The sequence below is a fragment of the Acomys minous genome (assembly GCF_964271855.1).
Source record: "Acomys minous genome assembly, chromosome: 1".
In the NCBI taxonomy this organism is placed as follows: domain Eukaryota; kingdom Metazoa; phylum Chordata; class Mammalia; order Rodentia; family Muridae; genus Acomys; species Acomys minous.
Window position 1 is genome coordinate 132,315,186 of NC_140483.1, and position 22,905 is coordinate 132,338,090.

Here is a 22,905-nt window from a genome sequence, read left to right on the forward strand (position 1 = left end):
GCAATGCCCGGCAGCAGTGGCAGCTTGTTCTTCTTCTTCTTCTTCTTCTTCTTCTTCTTCTTCTTCTTCTTCTTCTTCTTTCTCTTTCCCTTCTTCTTCCTCTTCCTCTTCTTCTTCCTCCTCCTTCTCCTCTTCCTCCTCCTCCTCTTCTTCTTTCTCTTTCCCTTCTTCTTCCTCTTCCTCTTCTTCCTCCTCCTCCTCCTCCTCCTCTTCCTCCTCCTCCTCCTCCTCCTCCTCCTCCTCCTCCTCCTCCTCCTCCTCTTCTTCTTCTTCTTCTTCTTCTTCTTCTTCTTCTTCTTCTTGGGACAAGTGTTCACTGTGGAGTCCATACTAGTCTTGGATTCATCACAAATCTTCCTACCTCTGTCTCCCAAGCGCTTGGGGAAACAGATTCCGGGTACCACACCCAGCCTCATTCTAGCATTGTCACACACACGACGACGGACACTAGTCACCCAGCCTCATTCTAGCCTTGTCACACACACGACGACGGACACTAGTCACCCAGCCTCATTCTAGCCTTGTCACACACCCAACGACGGACACTAGTTACTCCATTTTCCAAGTGGAGACCCTGGTTGTAATATTTAAGTTGACAATACTGGAATTTACAATATAAGCACAAGTACATACAATGGACATTCAGAACACAAGCATTCTTCTCCAAGAAAAAAATATTTTAATAAGCCCCCAATTACATTCAATCCAAGAAAGAATGATTTCTTCATTGATTGACTACTTGAACCAAAATATTTTGGCACTTTTCATGTTATATTTATCTTAATTATGAGATTGGTTCCACTCTCTTACATTGTGTGACTTTAAAAACTCTGAGTACATAGGAGACAGGAGGACGGAATGGAAATCACAGCTCAGCAACAAGAAAGTCACTTGAGTGAAAGAAAAACCTTCTTTTCCTTCTAAACAGGTTTGATTTCTGCCACACTGTTTCTCATTTGAAACATAGCTTTTATTTAGAATTATGGTACACACATTCTTGTTCTTTGGGGAATATTTTTTAAATAATATTTATTTTTTTCCTTGGTTCAGAGCTGTTTGGCTTCTTTTTCCATTTCTTTGTTTCTTTTGATATGAATGACAAGTTAAATAACAGAACAGCCAGAAAATGTGTTCCTAAAACTGCTCTAGGTATAGAATAAATACTACTTTTCCAATTTCAATAATTCTTAAAATGTACATTAGTTCCCACATTTGGTCTTTCGTATGGCTCATTCCTGTCAGATCCTTAAAAGAGCTATTCTGGAGTTTAACTTGGGAAAGTCATAAGGGAAAAAAACACTACAAAAAGCTAAGCCCCGTAACATCAGGTTATAGTGAACATAAATACCCCTTTAAGCTAAATGCTCATGTGGTTAAGACACGGGTGGGAAAAAGCACGTGACCCTGAGATGTTTGACTGACCCTGGGGCCCTCCTGTAACCTTCCCAAAATGGAGAAGACAACAAGAGAATAACCATCTTGGCCTTTCACAGGTAGCATGCAATGGTGTAACTGGCCCAAAATTCCAATGCATTTCTTAATATTTCAGTTAAGCCGATAATGACATTTTTATAACAACTTTGCTCAAAGTAGCTGTGAGCCTATCCCTCAGATAACGTCATTCCAGATTTATTTGCATCCCACTGATCTTGGATAGCAAAAAATATGAAATCTTATATCTAGAGTCTGATGTACACTGCCTATGAGCTATGGCTCAGCTCCTGTGTGCCATAGTGAAAGGATGTGCCCTCAGGACCAATTGTAATACATGATAACAGTCAGTGGTCCATGATTCAAAAGTATAGTCTATAGAGTTTTGGCTAGTCTGATGGCTCCCTGGCCTGTCAGCAGCTCCTGACCCACCCAGCACTGCAGTTTAATCATACTCCTGACACAGGAATTATATACTGAACCACAGAAAAGATTTGTTATCATGTGATCACATCTACTGTGTTCTATACTAATGCCTGTCCCAGAACAGAATATCTCATATCCAAAGGTCCCACTTAACTGCCGAGATTCAAAAGCTGCTAATGAGGCTTTCACTTACTAGTGGGGCACCTAGATAACACGGTGCCTGAATAACAGCTATTTGAGAAAGTCACTGACTTGTGAAAGAAAAATAAGCACCCAAAACACGCACTATCAAGATGAGAAAATATGACTTGGGTAGAGGACAATATTCAAAATTTCTCAAGCTTAACATAAACAGAAGTACCATTTTTAATTTCCAGAACTTATTAATAAAAAAAAAAATAATTTCCAGAACTTTTACCTCTAAGATGAGTAAGTTGAGTAAAATTTCAGATAATTTTTTTTCTGTAGTAAAAGAAAGGCCACCCTTGGTATGACATCAATAAAGTATAAAGTGACTCAAAACTATTCCAAATAGCATAATATTCTAAAAAAAAAAAAAACCAGCACGGCTATAATTGGACACTAGCCCTACATGGACGTCCTCTGAGAGTCTTCACTCAGCAGGGGATCAGGACAGATGCTGGGACTTCTTATTGGGACTCCAGGTGAGAGAGGAAAGGAAGAATGGTGAGACAGAAGGACTCACAGGGTCCAGGAACCCTACAAGAAGACCATCAAGGCTGGCGGATTTGGACCCAGGAGGGCCTGTACAAACTGCTGTACCAACCAAGGACAATGCAAACAGTAAACCTAGACCCCCTATTCACATCTAGCCAATGGACAGTGCATTCTCCACAATTGTGTGGAGAGTGGGGACTGACTCTGTCATGAACTCTGGTGCCCCCTATTTGACCACTTCGCCTTGGTGGGGAGGCCTGGTGGCACTCAGAGGAAGGGGAAGCAGGCTATCTGGGTAAGACCAGATAGGATGTGATCATATATATGGTGGTGGAGGAGGTCCCCTTCTGTCACAGACCTAGGGGAGGGGAATAGGGTGAAAGGGGGAGGAAGGGGGGAATGGGAAGATACAAGTGGAGGGATAACAATTGGGATGTAATCTGAATAATTTATTTGGGGAAAAAAAACCCAGCATGGCTTGGGTGGTAGTTATGTCAACTCAAAGTGAAATTAAAAGATATCTGTTACTTATTGAGACCAAGCACCAACTATGACACAGTAAGTAGCTAAGACACTTAGCTACTGACAAAATGCTAATGCTTTTGATTGGCTTACCTCTTTACAAATCTAGTCTATGTTGAAATGTGATAGTTAAAAATATAATATATAGTGAATTGACAAAGCTCATAGCTCTGAACCAGTTTTCTTCAGACTAAGGGCTGTTTACCCTGGAGATTGTGAGGCTAACTGGAAGCTGTAGCTCAACACCAGTCCACAGCATCATTAGCGCTTATCATAATGCAAATGGCTAGCCTCAGGAAAAGGTCAAAACATGCAAAGCACACTTTATGCTGCAGGCATGTCACTGCCACATCTTTGTAAAACTGAAACTCACATCATCCTAAGTCAGGATTTGCAATCGTACGACATCCTAATCATCATAGCTCTTCTCATTGGTTGTAACTGAAAAATGTTTGTTGTATTGTGAATGAAAAGAAAGAAAGAAAAAAAAAAGCAAGTTGTGAGGCATATTCATGACCATCATGGAAGAAGGTGCAGTTTGGTTATAGGTAGGACTTAATAATTGAGAAAGATGTTCTGAAAGACTAAGCTCCAGAGCTTGGTCTAAGCTCCAGAAATTATCTTATGATCCTAGGTGACAGAGTTTTCACATAATAAGTAAACATAGTACAGTGTCCACCTGTGATAAACAAAGGCTGGCTATTGCAGTGCATCTTGGGTCTTCTGATCTGGCCCATGTCAGATTATTTACTCTCCCCTCAAAATGTTAAAAGAGAATCTGATTTTTCTTGGTATTGGTGATGATTAGAAAAACCCAATGCCCATAATGTTTGCCAGAACTACAACATACGTTTTCAAGCAGGGATGAATTACCTCAAAATTTCCCTTCAGCCCAAATGATTGTTGTTTGCAAAGCATTTCGAGACTGAAACAACAGTCTAAAAGGGTCTTCCACATAAATACTCATCTCCCAGGACAGCACTGAGTGGATTCCATCCGTAGGAAGGCACTCAGGAAGACGGTTCCTTTTTCTGACCTTCCAAGCCCTAGCCGCCCAGGTCACTGGCCCTTTCCCTAGCCTGGGCACAAAGAAGCAGATTGTCTTATTTCTTTATATTTTTGTTTAACTCTTCACAAAGTATGTACTTGTTAAGTTTTAATTGATGGAACGCAAGGAAAAAAAAAACATACCTGTAAGAATTTAGCTTTGACTGATCTTATTCCTTAGTTCACAATAAAACAGACTCTCTTGCTTTAAAAATAGTAAAATATTTAAAGATTTTAAAGGTAATTTATCAAACACTAACTAAATGTATTAAACATTTTTTGGCTTCAGGATATTTTAATCTTGTGAGACAAAAGTACTTGAAGAATTCACCAGCTAATATTTAATATACATAATTAACCAAATATTTGGAATGCTTCATGAATTTCTGTGTCATCCGTGTGCAAGGGCCATGGTAATCTTCTCTGCATCATTCCAATTTTAGTACATGTGCTGCTGAAGTGAGCACTGTATTAAATATTTTAATACCTAAACAACTAGGTAACAATATAGCCTGAATGTTAGCTAAATGTGGGTGGCATCCTAGACACTGAAGAAAACATTCATAGAAATACTCATAACTGCTTGCTGTTTGCAGACTGCCACTGAAAACTGATAAACTGGCATCTTGTTCTGGATGACTTAAGAATGTTGTAAGTTCAACTGATTATGGACACTTATTTGGGTTATAACTTTATATATCCTGTCATCTTCATTGGGTTATAAAGGCACCGATGACATTTTTGGTTTAGAATTGTAGTGAAGGAACATGATTTAAAGTTGAGCCTCCTTGCCAGCACAGGGCAACATCTCAAGTCAAATTTCTATACCTAAAGACTAGGAAAAGAGGTAACCATTCTGAAAGCACATGGACAGTGCTCCACAGAGCAGTGTCTAAACATACAACAGCTCTTGTTATTTCCTTTAAAACTGCTGCAACGATGCCTCAGCTAGACCTTGCCTGTTCTATACCATTCGCTCTCGCTGACTGGCTGAAAGGAAGGAAAGGCTGAATGTGTAACAAAACTTAGTTTCTCTATAAGTATCATAAAAAAAAAATCACAGCAGTGATGTAAAACTCATTTTTTTTTCCTGTACGTATACTTTACCAGTACTTGCATATAACGCTCTACTGCTGGGCCTGTTTGCTTTTCTGAGTTCTAACTAAAATCGCACGACTTTTCCATTTCCCTCTCTGCCTCTTGTTTGAATACCAAAATCCTAATCGTGCTTGCCCTGACCCTCTGGGCTTTTTCACTGTCTCTGAAAAGCCTTCCATCTCCCAAGCAACTACATACACATCTCCAACATGGTACCTGCCTGCTTTTTTTTTTTTTTTAACCAATTTCAAAAGGCTTGCCTTTCTCTCTTCCTGTTCTCCATGTCGCTCTTCCCTGCAGCTGTATAGTTTGCCTTTCCTCTTGTTTTTCATTCAAGTTTTAGTAAAGTGGTCCTCGAGCTTAAAAAAAAAAAAAAAAGAAAAAAGAAAAAGAAACTAACTTCAGAGATGAGCAAGAAGAACAGACTGAGACAATATAGTGGACCACAAACATGTGTCTGTTACTATAATATACTCTGCTTCTCTAGCAGAAAAGGCACATTGAGCAATTCAAGGATGGGGGAGCTGTGTTTCTTTATGACCTTATTTGAAAGATAAAGTCCTTGGGGAAATACAATTTATTCAGATTATCAAGACCCTGCTGTGCAAATCTACAGTCTGGGAGCACACTATGGAGATCAAAAAATATTTACTTTATTCTGCTGGGTATAAAAGCTTTTAATGAATGCATAATTAAGACAAAAAAAGTGTATACAGCTTTAGAAATTCCACGGCTGAACCAAGCCATTAATATCCAAGGCACCATATCCAGTTGTGATTCCACCTGTTTCCTATTTAGATTACAACCTAGTTATAAATCAAGATATTACGTGCCTACCCAAGTCAGTGCAGCAAGAAAGGGCTGTATTCTAGGAGTCAAGGGAGCAACACAAAGGGGACTAGCACGGATATGTGGTCAGGGGCTGGAACAGATTAAAACAAACTAACAGATACAAACAGCCCAACTTTTTATAGCCTTGGAATGAATCATGAAGAGAAATAAATTATCATGTTTATCACATCTATAAAAGGACTATGGGTTTTCTCAAAACTTCATTGGAGTTGATAGGATAAAGTCAAAATGTTAAGGCAGAAAATAAGCATTTCATTGACGATGTAGATCAGATACATTTATGATGTGATAAAATTATGTAAGTCTAGGTATTTTATCTGTATAAATATATACAGAGATTATTTATATAAAACATGCAAATATTTCTAAATAGCCTTAAGTAACTATATATTTATATGTTAATAAAATATACATTTTATATGCTTTGAGTAAATAAAAACAAAGTACTATAACAATTCAAAAAGCACAAGAAAAAAAATATGCTCTAATTCTGGCAGTTTTAGAAGACGTATTTAAATATATTTGTGCTACATAACAGGAATTTACAATTAGGTTACTGGTACACTTTCATAATCAATTGTATGCATAATATCTAAGCCTCATGAATAATTTTATATTGTTCTTTGGAAAAGTTTTGTAGTAAGCTAGAATTTTAGTTAGGGAGGGGCACAAAAATATAGCCATGATAAGGAACTAATAATGGTGGCCTTCGTCACCATGAGCCGCAAGAGGTTGCTTCAAAATTCACCAGTGTTTACTCAGCACATGAGCACAGAAGTCTCCCACTATGTTGGTGCTTGTTTCTCAGGCATCTACTGGTGCAAAGTCGGTGTTTCAGGAGATGTTACATGCACTATCTTATTGAATCCTTCAACAACACAAAAGGGTAAATTGCTTAAAGGATGCTGTATCTACATCACAGACCTGGAGTGAAGGACAGAAAGTTAAGTCACTTAAAGTCAAGTGACTTTGGAGTATGAGCCCATGTCACAGGGAGATAAACAAGTCTACACAAGCGGAGATAGGTAAATAAACATGATCCACCGTGTCCAGCTGCTCAGATGAATGCTTACAACAAAGGGGGGCATCTAGCTCAGACCGAGTGCACTACTCAGTCAGCTGTGGCAAAGGAGACACAGGTAAGCCAAGTACTTAGAGTGTTAGGAACTCAAAAGATGACAGTAGGAAAACAGCCCACACAAAAGGGGACTTGTACAAAAGTTTAAGGAAATATACAAGGTTCCCAAAGATCGTAGAACAGCACTTGAACAGTAAATTGTCAAAAGTAAAATAACGTTAAAGAGACAGCAAGTTTTGGACTGGACACAGACTTCATGAGAGAAATGAACATTATACCAAAGGTGACAGAGAATCAAATAGCGCATGATTTTAAGCAAGTGTATACTACAATGAGTTTGTTATTTGAAAAAAAAAAATCAATGGATTGGAAATAACTTTTAAAAATCAACCAAATAAAACATTGGAGGAAGAACTGGAGCACCAGTGAAGTTCATTCATTTGCAGGAAGTTTCTTTAGTCCAGGAAGTAACTAGGGCCTGGATTGAGATGGCACTACAGGGATAGAAAGGAGAGAGAATGAGAAAGGGAGCAGTGTGTGTATGAAGGTGACACTGCACGGGTTCCACAGAGGAGGGGAGATTCTAGGGTGACTCTTGGTCTCTGGCATAAGGTCCATCTGCATGGAAGCCATGCAGAATGTCTACCCTGCAGAATGTCCAGAAGAATGAAGCCGGGAGAGAGAGAGAGGATCAGAGGTGAGAAAGTCTGCTGTCTTTGGGATTCAGTAAAGGAGAGTACATAAAGGCGATAAGAAAAAGGCAGAAACTGGAAGATGCAAGGCTATGTAAGAATATAGGGACATAAGTTGTTCTGAAGATTTCAAGCGTGTTCCACAGTAGTACTGCAATGATAATCGTGGTCAGGGAGTAGGGTTGAGTTACTGCAAGAGAGTCCAAGGGAAAAAAAATTGCAGACCTCAGTGATGTACGTGCCAACCAGAAGACCAGGTAGCACATTTGAGAACTATCTAAGAGGCCAAATCAGTAAAGTTGAGCCAGAATCACAAACTCATGGAGCAGTCTAAGAGTTCTAGTTTGGGTGACTGAAGGCATGTGAAGAAGGAAAGAAAAAAATTACCGGTGGAGGAGTGCCTCCACGTCAATACTCTGACAACTTAAAATTCTAAAGACCAACGTTTCTGGCTGGGGTAACTAAAAGAATGATATAGTGCCTTAACAGAATGGAGAAAAGCAAGCACGAGGGACTGGATGGTGAAAGCCTGGAACAGAAGGTAGAGAATCCAGGGGCGGTGCTTACAGAACACATGGCTGACCTCCATAGAGGAAAAACAACTGCGCTGAGCAGAAGAGATGGGGATACAGCATTGCTCTCCTCAGGAGGATGAGAGAAGAGTTAGTACAGGAAGTGAAAAGAATGGGAACCAGGATAGGGAAGAGGGATGTGAGGTAGGTGTGGTGGCACATGTCTGCAGTCCCAGCACACAGGGAGGCAGAGGCAGCCCGATCGCTGTGAGTTCAAGGCCAGCCTGCTCTACAAAGTGATTCCAGGACAGCCAAGGCCAGACAGGGAGACCTTGTTTTGAAAGAAAAAAACAAACAAATGAAAGAAAGAAAAAGAAAGAAAGAAAGAAAGAAAGAAAGAAAGAAAGAAAGAAAGAAAAGGGATATGCAAGGGAGAACGCAGGGCTGGTATCAAAGGCCACAGAGGCTTGTGCTTAGATACTGTGAAAGATGTGCTACACAAAAGGTAAGAAAGCACAGACACCAGCATCGGTTTGGCAATGAAGAAGAGGGCTGTTGTAGTAACAGGAGACGAAGAGACGTTTCTCCCACCTCGCTGGTAGAGAAACCGAAGCCACGGGCAACACAGGAGGCAAGGGCTGCAATAAAAAGCCAAAGGTGTTTGAGTTTCAGAGAAGAGGGCACACATCTCACTGAGTGGAAACACTACAGTGGGAAGATGGGTTCGAAAGTGAGTATCTCAAAGGAAACACAATGCCCTTTTAACTCCCCTGATTTCAAGTAGTGACAATGGAAGAATGTGAGGGACATATTTGGTTGCTTCCTTTGTTAGTTCTGAACTACAGAATCCATAAGACATTAGAAGACTTTTTAAGAAAAAAAATACATGCACAAAATCAGATTTTGGGACAGGATGGGTGTTTTGGGGTTTTGTTTCTTGCCTAGATCACAATAGTTAGCTTAAAAAATGGAAACTATAGATCATTGGAAAAATCCTTCAAGATTTCTTTCCTCTCTCTAAAAACTCACAAAGAAGATACAATTAACCCTAGATTACTAACATAAAAAATTAAAATGCTGAAATGACTCTGTTAGCGGACACCATGCCTTAGGGCTGTCACTTGTTGGCATCTTTTGTTGTGGGCTTTGAGAATGAAAGCCAACACAATAGCATATAAAAAAATTAATTGGGATCCTGAAATGACTACTGAAGATCTTATGATGTCTTTCTGCAGCCAAATATGAATGATGTTTGGCAAATCTGATATTCTGGATTACCTGTGCTAGGTGGCAACTATTCTTGTTTAGAAAAAATAATTAGTAGTTGGCGATGACTTGGATTTGATACATTTCTAGCCTTCTTAATAATTTTCACTGAAAAAGAATCCAAAGATTAAACTATTTGTAATATCTTTTTCAAAAGTTATACTTTAATATGCTCCAAACACATAGGAAGCATGGAATGGCATGCAGTTAGTGCACTGGATTATGGCCATATTAAATATATATGTGAGTATAATCATTTGTCTTTTTTAATAGAAAAAAATAGCTCAGTGTTAGAGAAAAATGAGTATGGGTTATAACTTTTCAACCTTGAGGATAAATTATTTTCTACAGAATATCCATTATATATTTAGGCAATCCTGCTAATTTAATAATTAAAATTATAACTCATGTTTAGAAGAGAAATCCTCCAATAAGTCATTGCCACATTATTTAGTTTAAAAACTAATAATCCATTATAACACTGAAAAATATATAAGCTCCTCACTGTCAAGTTCAGTCACTGTAGGAAGTATTTCCAATTGAACAAAATATATTCAGTAGGTAAAAGTAATAGAACACTGCTTATACAATTTTCATACCACTATTTAACATTAATATTAAAAAGCAGGTAAAAACTACTGAATGAAGATAACTTCTGTCTGCTCAACACTTACTGAGCGTATGTAATGTGGAGGAAGGGAAGGGAAATCTGAAATTGGTGGAAGGTGAGGTCCTGGATCCTGTCCCCAGACCTCCCAGAGCAAAAGCAAGCAAAGGCATTTTTAAGCATACTGAACCCTGTGGGGGATGATTTAAATACTACCTGAAGAGTCTGTTAGTCTTAGAGATTGGTTCTCTGAGATCGGCACGTCCTGATGTTGAAACTACAAAAATCATTTCATAATTAAAAGAGAAACCACAAGACTGCTATTTATAAAAGCGGGACAAAATTACCCAAAACCTTCATTGGGGAATAAAATTCTTTAAATCTTCGTACTTTCACCAAAGAGGAAAAAAAAATGCCTACTCTTCTGCATAGGTCATCCAGCATGTGACTTCATGAAGATGGAGGAGGATGAATAAGCACGTATAGGGGATGAGATGGGGGGTGCAGTGGGGAGCTGTCCTCACCCCTAAAGATTCTCCTCAGGTTAGCTCTCAGCTACCCAAAGACTAGCAGCAAGAACCTAGGCTTTATTTACTAAATTACCCAGGTGTGAGTACTCTACAGAGAACAACTTCAGTCTACGAAAGTGACGTATGCAATGTTTGTAAAAGAAGAAAACAAAACAAACAAGAAACAAATACCCTGTAGAGATAAAAATGCTCTACCTATGCCCCTTGAGTCCTCTTCTCTCAGAACCCAGCAGCCTGTCTCCTCTTGCAGGTCACGTCTTTCACATAAAAGTGCTAAACTAATGCCGCTTAATGACAAATTAATGTCCATGAATAAAAAATACACCTCTAATAGCATAGAGTAATTTGCCATTACAATATCATCATTGGACATGCCCCTGGTTTAATACGATGTATTTAATTCATAACCTAATGAGTGATATATAAAAAGAAGGAGATGAACCCTGCAATTACATTTATGTGAGTCTGTCACCTTATTTGTAAAACCTTAGAGTCATTTACATTCAAATTAGAACAAATGAGTGATTTCACAAAGTGCGGTGATAAATGACCATAGAAGCCCAAGACAAAACTGCATTTCCTGTGAACACATTAACAGTTTCCTATTATTTGTTAAAAATTACAATGCATATTGCCCAGTGTGGTGTGAATAATGACTTTTTTACTGATTGGGTCAGAAGACTAATATGTAGCAAAATAAATAATTTTTCTTTCCATTTTCCCCCTGATTTTTTGCTTTAACGGAACTACCGAATTTTGGTGGATTCACACTGCCACCTGCTGCCTACGAAGAGGTACTGGCCGTCTGTTCCTACACTGCTTTGGTGGTCTCATTGGAAGGGCCTCCAGGATGCTCTTTTTATTACAGCATTTTAGTTGCGTGTCATTATAACAGCTGTGATGCCTGCTGAAACAAAGGACGCTACTGTTAATTTGGCAATAGAATGCATCACTGTGGCGAGAGGCACAAATCCTACAGAATTTTCTCCCTTCTGAGGGATAATGACAAAAGATGGCACCTTGGCAAACCATGTAGCTCCTAGTGGGTCACTTTCAGGGGACACAACATAAGTCCATGGTTAATATCCTTGACCGATGGAATTCTCAGCAGAGGAAGGTGTGTGTTTGTGTGTGTGTGGGGGGGGTGCCTATGCATCTGTGTTTGTCCACCCTTCCCACCAGGGCATAAGTTTATTTTTTTTTCCTTTATTAATTTATTCTTGTTACATCTCAATGGTCATCCCATCCCTTGTATCCTCCCATTCTTCCCTCCCTCCCATTTTCCCCTTATTCCCCTCCCCTATGACTGTTCCTGAGGGGGATTATCTCCCCCTGTATATGCTTATAGGGTTTCAAGTCTCTTCTTGGTAACCTGCTGTCCTTCCTCTGAGTGCCACCAGGTCTTCCCCTCCAGGGGACATGGTCAAAGGTGAGGCACCAGAGTATGTGAGAAAGTAATATCCCACTTTCCACTCTACTGTGGAGAATGTTCTGACCATTGGCTAGATCTGGGTAGGGGTTTAAGGTTTACCGCCTGTATTGTCCTTGGCTGGTGCCTTAGTTTGAGCGGGACCCCTGGGCCCAAATCTGCCTATCATAATGTTCTACTTGTAGGTTTCTGTGGTACATATACACTATGGAATACTACTCAGCTATTAAAAACAAGGAATTCCCGAAATTTGTGGATAAATGGATTGAGCTAGAAATGATCATAATGAGTGAGTTAACCCAGAAGCAGAAAGACTCAAATGGTATATACTCACTTATATCTGCATATTAGCCCAAGGGGCATGTCCCACGAAAGCCTTCACTTACCAGGAAACTGAGACAGAGGGGAGGACATTCTATTGGGACTCTAGATGAGAGAAGCATGGGAGAACGGCAAAGTACAGGGCATAAGTTTAAAAAGCACTGAAAGCCTTTGCCTGCTGCAGGGGCTCTCCTATTCCCAGGACCTCTCTAATGGTAAGTCCCCATGTATAACATCTGACTTAGGATGCTGTAAAAGACAACTTGGCTGGGAGAAGACTGAGGAAGTATAGGTCCAGCCACGGAGATAAGAATAAAGAAGTTTGGTGCTTAGGTAAGAGATACACCAACAGGTAACTAGAGGCTATTTCTAAATTAAATCTATATACTAGTTCTACAGACAGACAGACAGACAGTTTAAACTCCTCCATCTGTAGGAAGAAAACAGACTTGAAGAGCTACTCAGCAGACTGGAAATGTGAGTCCTCACAAAATGCTAAGCACTAGCAAGCAGGCTGTTAGCAATTGTTGGCTCCCTTCCCTGGGAGAGACAATGATACTCCAGGGAATATGGCTTGCCATGGCGAGAGGCTAGAAACAAAAAAACAAAACAAAACAAAAAACTCATTTAGGAGTCATTCTTTTAGCAAGCGCAGTGAGTGTCTAACAAAAAGGAAATAATTTCAGCGGTAGGTAACAGACCCAGGTGTGAGGTATTTGTGCAGCTGGCTCTAAAACTGGACATCTGAAACTGCACCCACATTTATAAATAACAAGCAGATCAAGAGAACCCTCACAACACGTTATAGTATATAAAGTTTGAACTAGTGATGGGACATTTAGGTGGGAAAGCTCCAGCAAGCACTTCATGGAAATCAACAGACCACCCTAGTCAGGAAAAAAGGCAGGCACACTCCAGATCTTCATCTCTCCCTCAGCTCCTCCAAATCCAACCCCGGGTCTCATCCCTAGTAATCCAGCACACCACCTGCTGAGGCCTCCCCTTCCTTCCCCCTTGTCTCCATCTCTAGTGGACTATACAGACCTTACCCTCCTAACCTCTCTCCTCTCACTCTTTGCTTTATCCCAGCCCCCAACTCCAGTAGTCACTCCCTGGGATGCCACAGGCCACTCCCACCGGAGAAGCCAGTTCTCCCCCCATTCCGCTAAGTCCAGTACCCCAGCCTTATCCCCAGCTCTGCAGCAAAACACCTGTGGCAGCCTCCCCACAACCTCAGGTTAAGTGGACCCCACTAACACCCCTCCCGCGGCTCACTGCTTTGTCCCAGCCTCCTCCGACATCTTCAGGCCACTCTTGCTAGGGACGCAGGCAGGCTAGCTGCAGATCCTCACCTCTCTCTCTCTGCTCCTCCAAGTCAAATCCCCACGTCTTATCTCCAGCTCTGCAGCAGAACACCTACTATAGCGTCGCTCTCTCCCGCTTATCCCCATCTCCAGTCTATCACATAGATCTTCCCCCTCCAAACTTCCTTCCCCTCAGGAGGCAGGCACTCCATGGAAACCTCTCTAACCAGGAAAAGCAAGTAGGCGAAGAACAAATTTTTACCTCTCCCTCCATGCTTCCAAGTCTAATCCCCCAGTCTCATCTACATACTGCTCTGTAGCAGACCTTCTGCTCTGGCATCTCACCACTCTTTGGCCACATTCACAAGGGACAAAATAAGCAGACCCTGGTGGAACACCATGCGTTCCCTCCTCTTTTGAAGCCCCTCCACCGGCCCCAGCCCATTCCAATTCCTAAGTGTCAGCTCTTAATATACCCTCCCCACAACCACACATTTACCTGGAAACATCAGTGCCACAGCTATCAGGACCTCATAAGATTTTCCTATAGGCAACACAGATACCAAACTCTCCTGTGGATCACAGAGGAAACAAAACCCAAGGAACAAAACACCCACCCAGAGAAGACAAGACCAGATAGTCATCTGTTCCCAGTCCTGGATGCCTGAACGCCGTCACAAAAACCAGCCAGGACAGCACGTTTCACTGGAGCCCAGCAGCCCTACCACAACTCCGAATACTCTAACAGACTGAAACGTGTTCAGGTCTTGAGTGGTTTTAATGGTCTCATTCCAGTGTTTGTACTTTCATAGGTTTCTTTAGGAGACTTGTTTCTTCTTTAAGGACCTCTGTCACATGCATAAAGGGTGTTTCATATTCCATAGTCTTTGGCTTGCGATGCAGATATGTGGCATTACGCAAGGCATTTATGAATATGATAGAAGACTGGGAGACTTCAGCACCCCACTCGCACCAATAGATAGCCACCAGACAAAAACGGAACAGAGAAATGATGAAGCTAGCTGATGTTAAAGGCCACCTGAACTCAACAGATATTTACAGAACATTTCACCCAAACACAAGAGAATACACCTTTTTCTCAGCAGTCCATGGAACTTTCTCCCAAACTGGGGCACAATGTAAGTCTCAACAGACATATGAAAACTGAAATACCACCTTACATCCTATCTGACCACAACTGATTAAAGATGAATATCAACAAAAACAGAAACAACAGAAGCTCACAAAAGAAATTAAAGACTTGCCAGAATTCAATGAAAATGAACACACACCACACCCAAACAGTGAAGGCTGCTCTGTCTGGCTTTGTACTAATTGCCTATAGGAAAACTTGGAGAGATCTTATACTAACAACTTAACAACACATCTGAAAGCTCTAGAACAGCAACAAATACAATCATACTCCCTCCACACAAGAAAACCACAGATGGTAAGAAATAACCAAATACAGCGCTGAAATCCATGAAATAGAAACAAACAAACAAAATGAAGCAATGAAACAAAGAGTCTGTTCTTTGAGAAAATCAAATCTTACATTTACTGAACAATAATTATCCAAATTAACTAAAAAGGGGAGAAGGAAGAGCCAAATTAACAAAATTAGAAATAAAGGGAGGGGCCTAACAACAGACACCAAGAAAATCCAGAGAATCACAAGAACATACATTAAAAGCCTGTACTCCACCAAACTACAAAATCAAAAAGAAATGGATAATTTCCTTGATTCATATCACACAGTTAAATCAAGACCAAATAAACTATTTAAACAGACCTGTATATAACTCAAAATGAAATGGAAGAAAAAAAAACAAAACTTCAGGGCCAATTGGTTTTTGAACAGAATTCTACTAGACTTTCAAAGAACAGTTAATGCCAATACTCACCAAATATTGCACAACAAATAAACATGTCCAATTCATTTTACAAGGTCATAGTTACCTTGATACTCAAACCACGCAAAGACTCAACAAAGAAAGAGAATGGGGGCTGGAGAGATGGCTCAGCAGTTAAGAGCACTGACTGCTCTTCCAGAGGTCATGAGTTCAATTCCCAGCAACCACACGGTGGCTCACAACCATCTATAAGTTGATCTGATGCCCTCTTCAGGCCTGCAGGTGTACATGTAGACAAAGCACTGCATACATAATAATAAATAAATAAATCTTAAAAAAAAAAAAGAGAGAGAGAAAGAGAATTACAGACCAATTTCCTTCATGGACACTGATGCAAAAATAATCAATAAAATACACTAAAAAAAAAAAATCCAAATCCAAGAACACATCAAAATGGCCATCCATCATGATCAAACAGGCTTTAACCCAGAGATGCAGAGAGTAGGAGCAAGAAATAGCTGTCCTCTTTCTCCACACCTATTCAATATAGTACTTAATGTCTTAGCTAGAGTAATACAAAACTGAAAGAGATCAAAGCGATACAAATGGAAAAGGAAGAAGTCAAAGTATCTTTAGTTGCAGATGATATAATAATGTACATAAGCGACTTGAAAAATTCTACTCAGAAACTTCTATAACTGATAAAAAAAACTTTCAGAGAAGTAACTAGTTATAAAATCAATTCAGAAAAATCCATAGCCCCCTTACTTACAAAGGACAAACAATCTGAGAAAGAACTCAGGGAACCAACGCTTTTTATAACAGCCTCAAATAGTACAAACTGTCTTGAGATACCTCTAACCAAGCAAGTGAAATTTTTGTATGAAAAATTCAAGTAAATGAACAAAAATATTTAAGAAGACATCAAAACATGGAAAGATCTCCCATGCACATGAGTCAGTAGGACTAGCATAATTAAAACAGCCATCCTACCAAATGCAATCTACAAATTCAATGCAATTCCCATCAAAATTCCAACACAATTCTTCACAGATCTTGGAAAAATAATGAAGGCTTTGACCTTTTCCAAACCTACTTTATAAGAAGTTCTTTAATGCTTATACCTCCCTTCCAACCATCCTGGCCTAGATAGGAGAGGAAAGAGGTTAATGGGAACAGGAGAAGTAGATCTTTTTGGATTCAGTAATCAGGAGGATTTCAACAGACCAGCAATTCAACCAACCAGTTGTGCTGGAACCTGGAACAGCAGCCAGAACCCAGAGCTCCAAAGCGTTCTTGGGAGCAGTTCTCTCTAGGAGTGTCTCAAAGTGGAGCAACAAACAGCCAAATAATACCAAGACCCAAAAAGCCCCCACCTCCTATTTTTGGCAGATATATATGTATACACATACATACATGGATAGATACATACATATATGTATGTATGTATATATATATGGATATATGTATGTATCTATCCATGTATGTATGTACACACACACACACACACACACACACACACACACACACACACACCTGTGTTTCAGCTGGCAAAAACCAAGCCCCTGTATGAGGTTGTTCATCTTCTAGTGGATAAGCATCACCTGTTCTCTCATAAATCTGTTTCTCATCCCACACTTGGGATCAAAACAAAACCATGTTTACATCCATTACATATCCCACACTTAGAATCAAAACAAAAACATGTGCATATCCACTACAGAATTATTTTCAGCTTCATAAAAAAACAAACCTCAGGATAGCTAAAACAATCTTGAATAACAAAAAACAAAAAACAAAAAAAAAAAACCAACTACTGGAGGCATTACCATTCTCAACTTCAAGTTGAACCACAAAGCTATAGAAATAAAAAACAGCATGGTATTGGCACAAAAACAGACATGGTGATAATGGAATCAAACTGATGACTCATACAGAAATCCACACACATATGGACACATAATTTTTGATAAAGAGGCCAGTAATACACACGGGACATAAGACAGCATCTTCAACACATGGTGCTGGTCCAACTGGTTTGCTGCATGTAGGAGAATGAAAATTAGATTCATACTCATCACTATGCACAAAACTGAACTCCAAATATATCTACATACACTGAGCCTGATAGAACAGAAAATAGGGGGAAAGCCTTTAACTTCCTGGCACAGGAAAAGACTTTTTCAATAGAACACCATTAGCACAGGCACTAAGACTGACAATTAATGATGGGGCATCATGAAACTAAAAGACTTTTGCATAGCAAAGGACACCATCATTTCAACAAAGTTGCAGCCTACAGGATGGGAATTATCTTTCCCAACTTCACCTCTGATAGAGCACTAATATCCACAATATATAAAGAATTTAAGAAGCTAGACCTCAAGAAAACAAGTAACTCAATTTTAAAAATGAGATACGGATGTAAACAGAGAGTTCATGAAAGAGGATACTCAAATGGCAGAGAAACATTTAAAGAAATGTTCCTGGGCCATCAGGGAAATGTGAATTCAAATTACTTTGAGATTCCATCTTATACCTGTCACAATGGCTAAGATGAGTAAGTGACAGCTCATGTTGATGAGGAGGTGGAGTAAGCACATCATCTATTGCTGGTGGAAGTGCAAACTCTTACAGCCACTGTGGAAAGCAATGTAGTAATTCCTTAGGAAGACAGGAATTGGGCTACTTCAAGATCTAGTTATAATTCTTGAGCATATGTCCAAGGACCCTTCATCCTACCACACAGACACTCGCTCAACCATGTTCATTGCTGCTATATTTACAAAAGCCAGCCACTGAAAACAACCTAAATGTCCCTCAACAGAAGAATGGATAAAGAAAATGTGGTACATTTACACAATGGAGTCTTACTTAGTTGTTAAAAAAAATATGACATTATGTATTTACAAGCAAATGAATGGAACTAGGAAAAATAAAACCTGCCCTGAGTGATGTATTCCAGACTCAGAAAAACAAACATGGTATCTATTCACTTATATGTGGGTTATATTATATGTAGAGCTGTTAAGTCAATGATAATCAAGCTACAATCCACAGAACCACAGACTGTAACTACAGAGAAGGGACTAGAAAGAACCGATAGATCTCATTAGGAAAGGTAAATAGAATAGACATAGAGGGAAGTAGGGGCTAGAACAGGAGGGATCAAGTTGGGAGGGGGAGGCAAGAGGAGTTCTGGGAGGGAATATGTGGAGAGACATCTAAAAATAAGGGATATTTAAGGGGTAGTATGGAAACCTAAATCAGCAGAAACTTCCTGAAATATATACAAATATAAAGGCAATGTAAATAAAATCACCAAATAATGAGTAAGACAGAGTCCCAACTGGCCATCTCGTCACCTAATGAAGCTTCCAGAACCAGGGCTATATCTAACTGGGTTGTTGGCCAAAGAGGCCTCATGGGAGTCCCCAAACAATTCAGGCTCTGACAGCAAGGCCCCATTGCTAAACACATCTGCACAACTCATTGAAAGGGAGATGGTGATCTGGGGCCCACACAGAGACTTCACCCTTATGTTCCAGTGTCTTTGGTTCAAGAAGGTACTCTGCATGGTATCAAAAGAGAAATATGGACACCAAGCCAGCCACAAAACCTTTATTTACAATCATGTACCTAAGGCAAGAGATGCTAGGGTAATGGTGGCTTAAAGTTTGTGGGAGTAACCCACAGTAACTGGTCTGACTTAAGATCTACTGGAGCTCATACCCAACAGTGTTTGGGAGGCCAGGAGCCTGAGTATAGATATCCCAGGGTTCTAGGGTAAAACCAAATAATACTGGTCCAAAAAAAATGTAGTGATATTCTGCTATAGACTTGGACCAGTGCCTTCTTCAGCCATCATCAGAGAAGCTTCCTCCTGCAGCAGATGGGACCAAATATAGAGACCTGCAGCCAGCTATTATGCAGAGAGTGAGAGACCTTGGAACATTTAGTCCTAAGTAGGATGTCATCTAAGCCCTCCCCTCTGAGCTCAGGGAGCCCTGTGGAAAAGGAGGCAGAAGAATGTAAGAGCCAGAGAGAATGGAGACCACCAAGCGAACAAGGCCCTCTACATCAACATGAGCAGGGCTCACATGAACTCACAGAGACTGAGGCAGCATGCACAGGGCCTGCTCAGGCCTGCACCAGGTCCTGTGCACTTATATTATGGCTTCCAGTTCAGTGTTTTTAGGTGATTCCTAAGTGTGTGAAGGAGTGGGTCTCTGATACTTGTGCCTTCTGGGCTCTTTCCATCCATTGAGTTGTCTTGTCTTATCCAACTTTGATATGTTAGATTTTGTTTTAACTTATTATATTTTATTTCTTATATTTAAAACACTATGGAATACTACTCAGCTATTAAAAACAAAGAAATCTTGGAATTTGCTGGCAAATGGATGGAACTAGAAATGATCATCCTGAGTGAGTTAACCCAGACCCAGAAAGATATACATGGTCTATACTCACTTATAATTGGACACTAGCCCAACATGGACATAGCCCAAGACTCTCAGAGTCTTCACTCAGTGGGGGATTGGAACAGATGTTGGGACTTGCTATTGGGGCTTCAGGTGAGTGAGGTATGGGAGAATGGGGAGATAGAAGGACCCACAGGGTCCTGGAACCCTACAAGGAGACCATCAAGGCTGGTGGATCTGGACCCGGGGGGCCTACACAAACTACTGCACTAACCAAGGACAATGCAAACAGTAAACCTAGACGACCTATTCACATCTAGCCAATGGACAGTGCATTCTCCACAGTTGTGTGGAGAGTGGGGACTGACTCTGACATGAACTCTGGTGCCCCCTATTTGACCACTTCCCTTTGGTGGGGAGGCCTGGTGGCACTCAGAGGAAGGGGAAACAGGCTATCTGGATGAGACCTGGTAGGCTGTCATCATATGATGGGGGAGGAGGTCCCCTTCTGTCACAGGTCTAGAGGAAGGGAATAGGGTGAAAGAGGGAAGGAAGGGGGAAATGAGAAGATACAAGTGAGAGGATAACCATCAAGATGTAATCTGAAGAAATTATTTAAATAAAAATATCAAAAATTAAAAATTAAAAAATGGATGAATGAATGAATGAATGAATGAAAGTATAGCTACTAGGATAAAGATAGCAATTAAACTGTCACTTGAACTTGCTGGAGGATGGAAAATCAATTTTCTCCAATGGAGTAACACTGGTGATGGTATACCAACCAGTCCAGGGCATCATGTTCAGGATTAGTAGACCAATATATAGTGAACTTCATATTTGTTGTTGTGTAATTTTGTTTTGTTTGTTTATTTGTGTGTGTGTGTGTGTGTGTGTTCACGCACGTTTTTTTAATCTGGTCACAATTTGGAGGGGTGTTCGTTTTGCTTCTTTTTGAGTCATATTTTATATTGTTTTCTTTTTTCTTTTTGTTATTTTGGGTTTTTTGTTTTTTGGGAAGGAAGCTGAAGTTGGGTGTATCAGTAGGGAGAAAGGGTATGGAAGCACTTATGGCAAGGGAAGAATGTGATCAAAATATATTTAAAATTTAAAATTGTTTTAAATAATAAAAAGTAGATAGAAATAAATGGACAATGCATTCTCCACAGTTGTGTGGAGAGCCGGGACTGACTCTGACATGAACTCTGGTGTCCCCTATTTGACCACCTCCCCTTGGTGGGGAGGCCTGGTGGCACTCAGAGGAAGGGAAAGCAGGCTACCTGGATGAGGAAAAGTTCAGTAGTTAATATGAAACTGCTGGGAAGGCTGAGTGCAATGATACAGGCCTATACTCCTAACACACTGAAGGCTGAGGCAGGAGTACAGCTGAGTTACAGGCAAGTCCAGGATACCCTGCTTTAAAGATTTTAAATAAACAACAACAGAGTCCAGAATTTAGCTGGGAACAAGTAGAGTGTGAGAAAGAGCTCAGTAAAGCAGTGGACATGTTTGACCTCTGACATGTCTAGCTGGTCACTCAGGAAGAAATCTCCAGGGGTTTCCTTAACAGTGTCCCCTTACACCAGGTGACGTGAATGCTGAAGAGCAAGGCCATCCACGACTCAAAAATAACAAAGAATCACTTCTATTTTATTTCAGACTGGACCTTGGCTGTGGATCGTTTTGAAAATGTGGGGTGGGAATTGGGGTGAAGGCAGGTAGGTACTAGGGTGGGATGGGGCATCCGCATTCATGTGTCACAGGTCACCAAGGATTCTGCTAATGGCTGAGGAGCCTTAAGGCACTTCTGCAAAGGGTTCTCCCTGGACAGGTTTTAAATGAGTGCTGAATAAAGAATAGGGACTCCTAGAGGAGCCATCTCTCCTTCACCAGAGAAACAAGAGAAATTTAAGGACAACAGGATAATAGCAGATATCATAGTGGCAATACTTTTAAAAATCCCAGCTGGACAAAGGCTGCAACAAGGATGGCAAACACACTAACACTGGTAACGTAACGGGGCACCACTTCTCGGTACATTTTAAGCACTGGGGAGTTTTTGTTTACAAGAAAGTATAATCCTTTTTTTATATTTTCAGCTAAATGATTCTATATGACATTTAGACTCAGTTGAACAGGCTGGAGAGATGGCTCAGAGGTTAAGAGCACTGGCTGCTCTTCCAAAGGTCCTGAGTTCAATTCCCAGAAACCACATGATGGTTCACAGCCATCCATAATGAGATACGGTGCCCTCTCCTGTATCTCCTGCAGGTGTACATGCAGGCAGAACACTGTGTAAAAGATATATAAATAAGTCTTAAAAAAAAAAAAAGAATCAGTTGAGCAATACTGCCAAAAGAATAAATGCTGCCAAAAGGCTGCATTAACATAAGATAATATAAAAGCAGGTTGACCTAATACGATGACTTTATCCTGAGAGATGCAACACATATCTTGGGAAGACTGAAGTACTGTTGTTTCCAAGGACATAGGGCTTAGGTTTTCATCCAGGTAGTTTCCTTCTGTAAGTTCAACATCTTGCAGTAATCATTGATAACAAGACAGAGGTCACATAACAGAAGGAAAGGCGAACATATGTGCAAACACTGAGTTTCAAGCACTATCAAAAAACCTGAGTAATAACTTTTCTCAAAATGTGACTTAATTCAAACTGCACTTTGACCTGAATGAAACAAATGTAAGAGTTCAGCTGCAAAGGGCACAGCTATTGAGATCTTAAGAAATTCATCTGACAGGGCAGGAAAAATGCTCATGGACTTCCAGTGTTCATCTGGCATTCTCATTTATACAGAAAGCATCTAAATATATACAAAC

General features: G+C 40.3%; 1 protein-coding gene across 4 annotated transcripts in view; it reads right to left on the reverse strand.

Annotated features, from left to right (window-relative positions):
• The window catches only part of KLHL32 (kelch like family member 32), a 220,870-nt gene that overhangs the window by 76,198 nt on the left and 121,767 nt on the right, over positions 1-22,905 (reverse strand). The window contains exon 1 of one of the 4 annotated variants that reach the window (XM_084792919.1): positions 5,463-5,561. The exons of the other annotated variants lie outside the window; for them this stretch is intronic. Coding sequence (XP_084649045.1) covers positions 5,463-5,534 — 72 coding nt within the window. The 5' untranslated portion in view covers positions 5,535-5,561. Of the gene's footprint in view, positions 1-5,462; positions 5,562-22,905 lie in introns of those variants that run through there. 4 annotated transcript variants of the gene reach the window in all.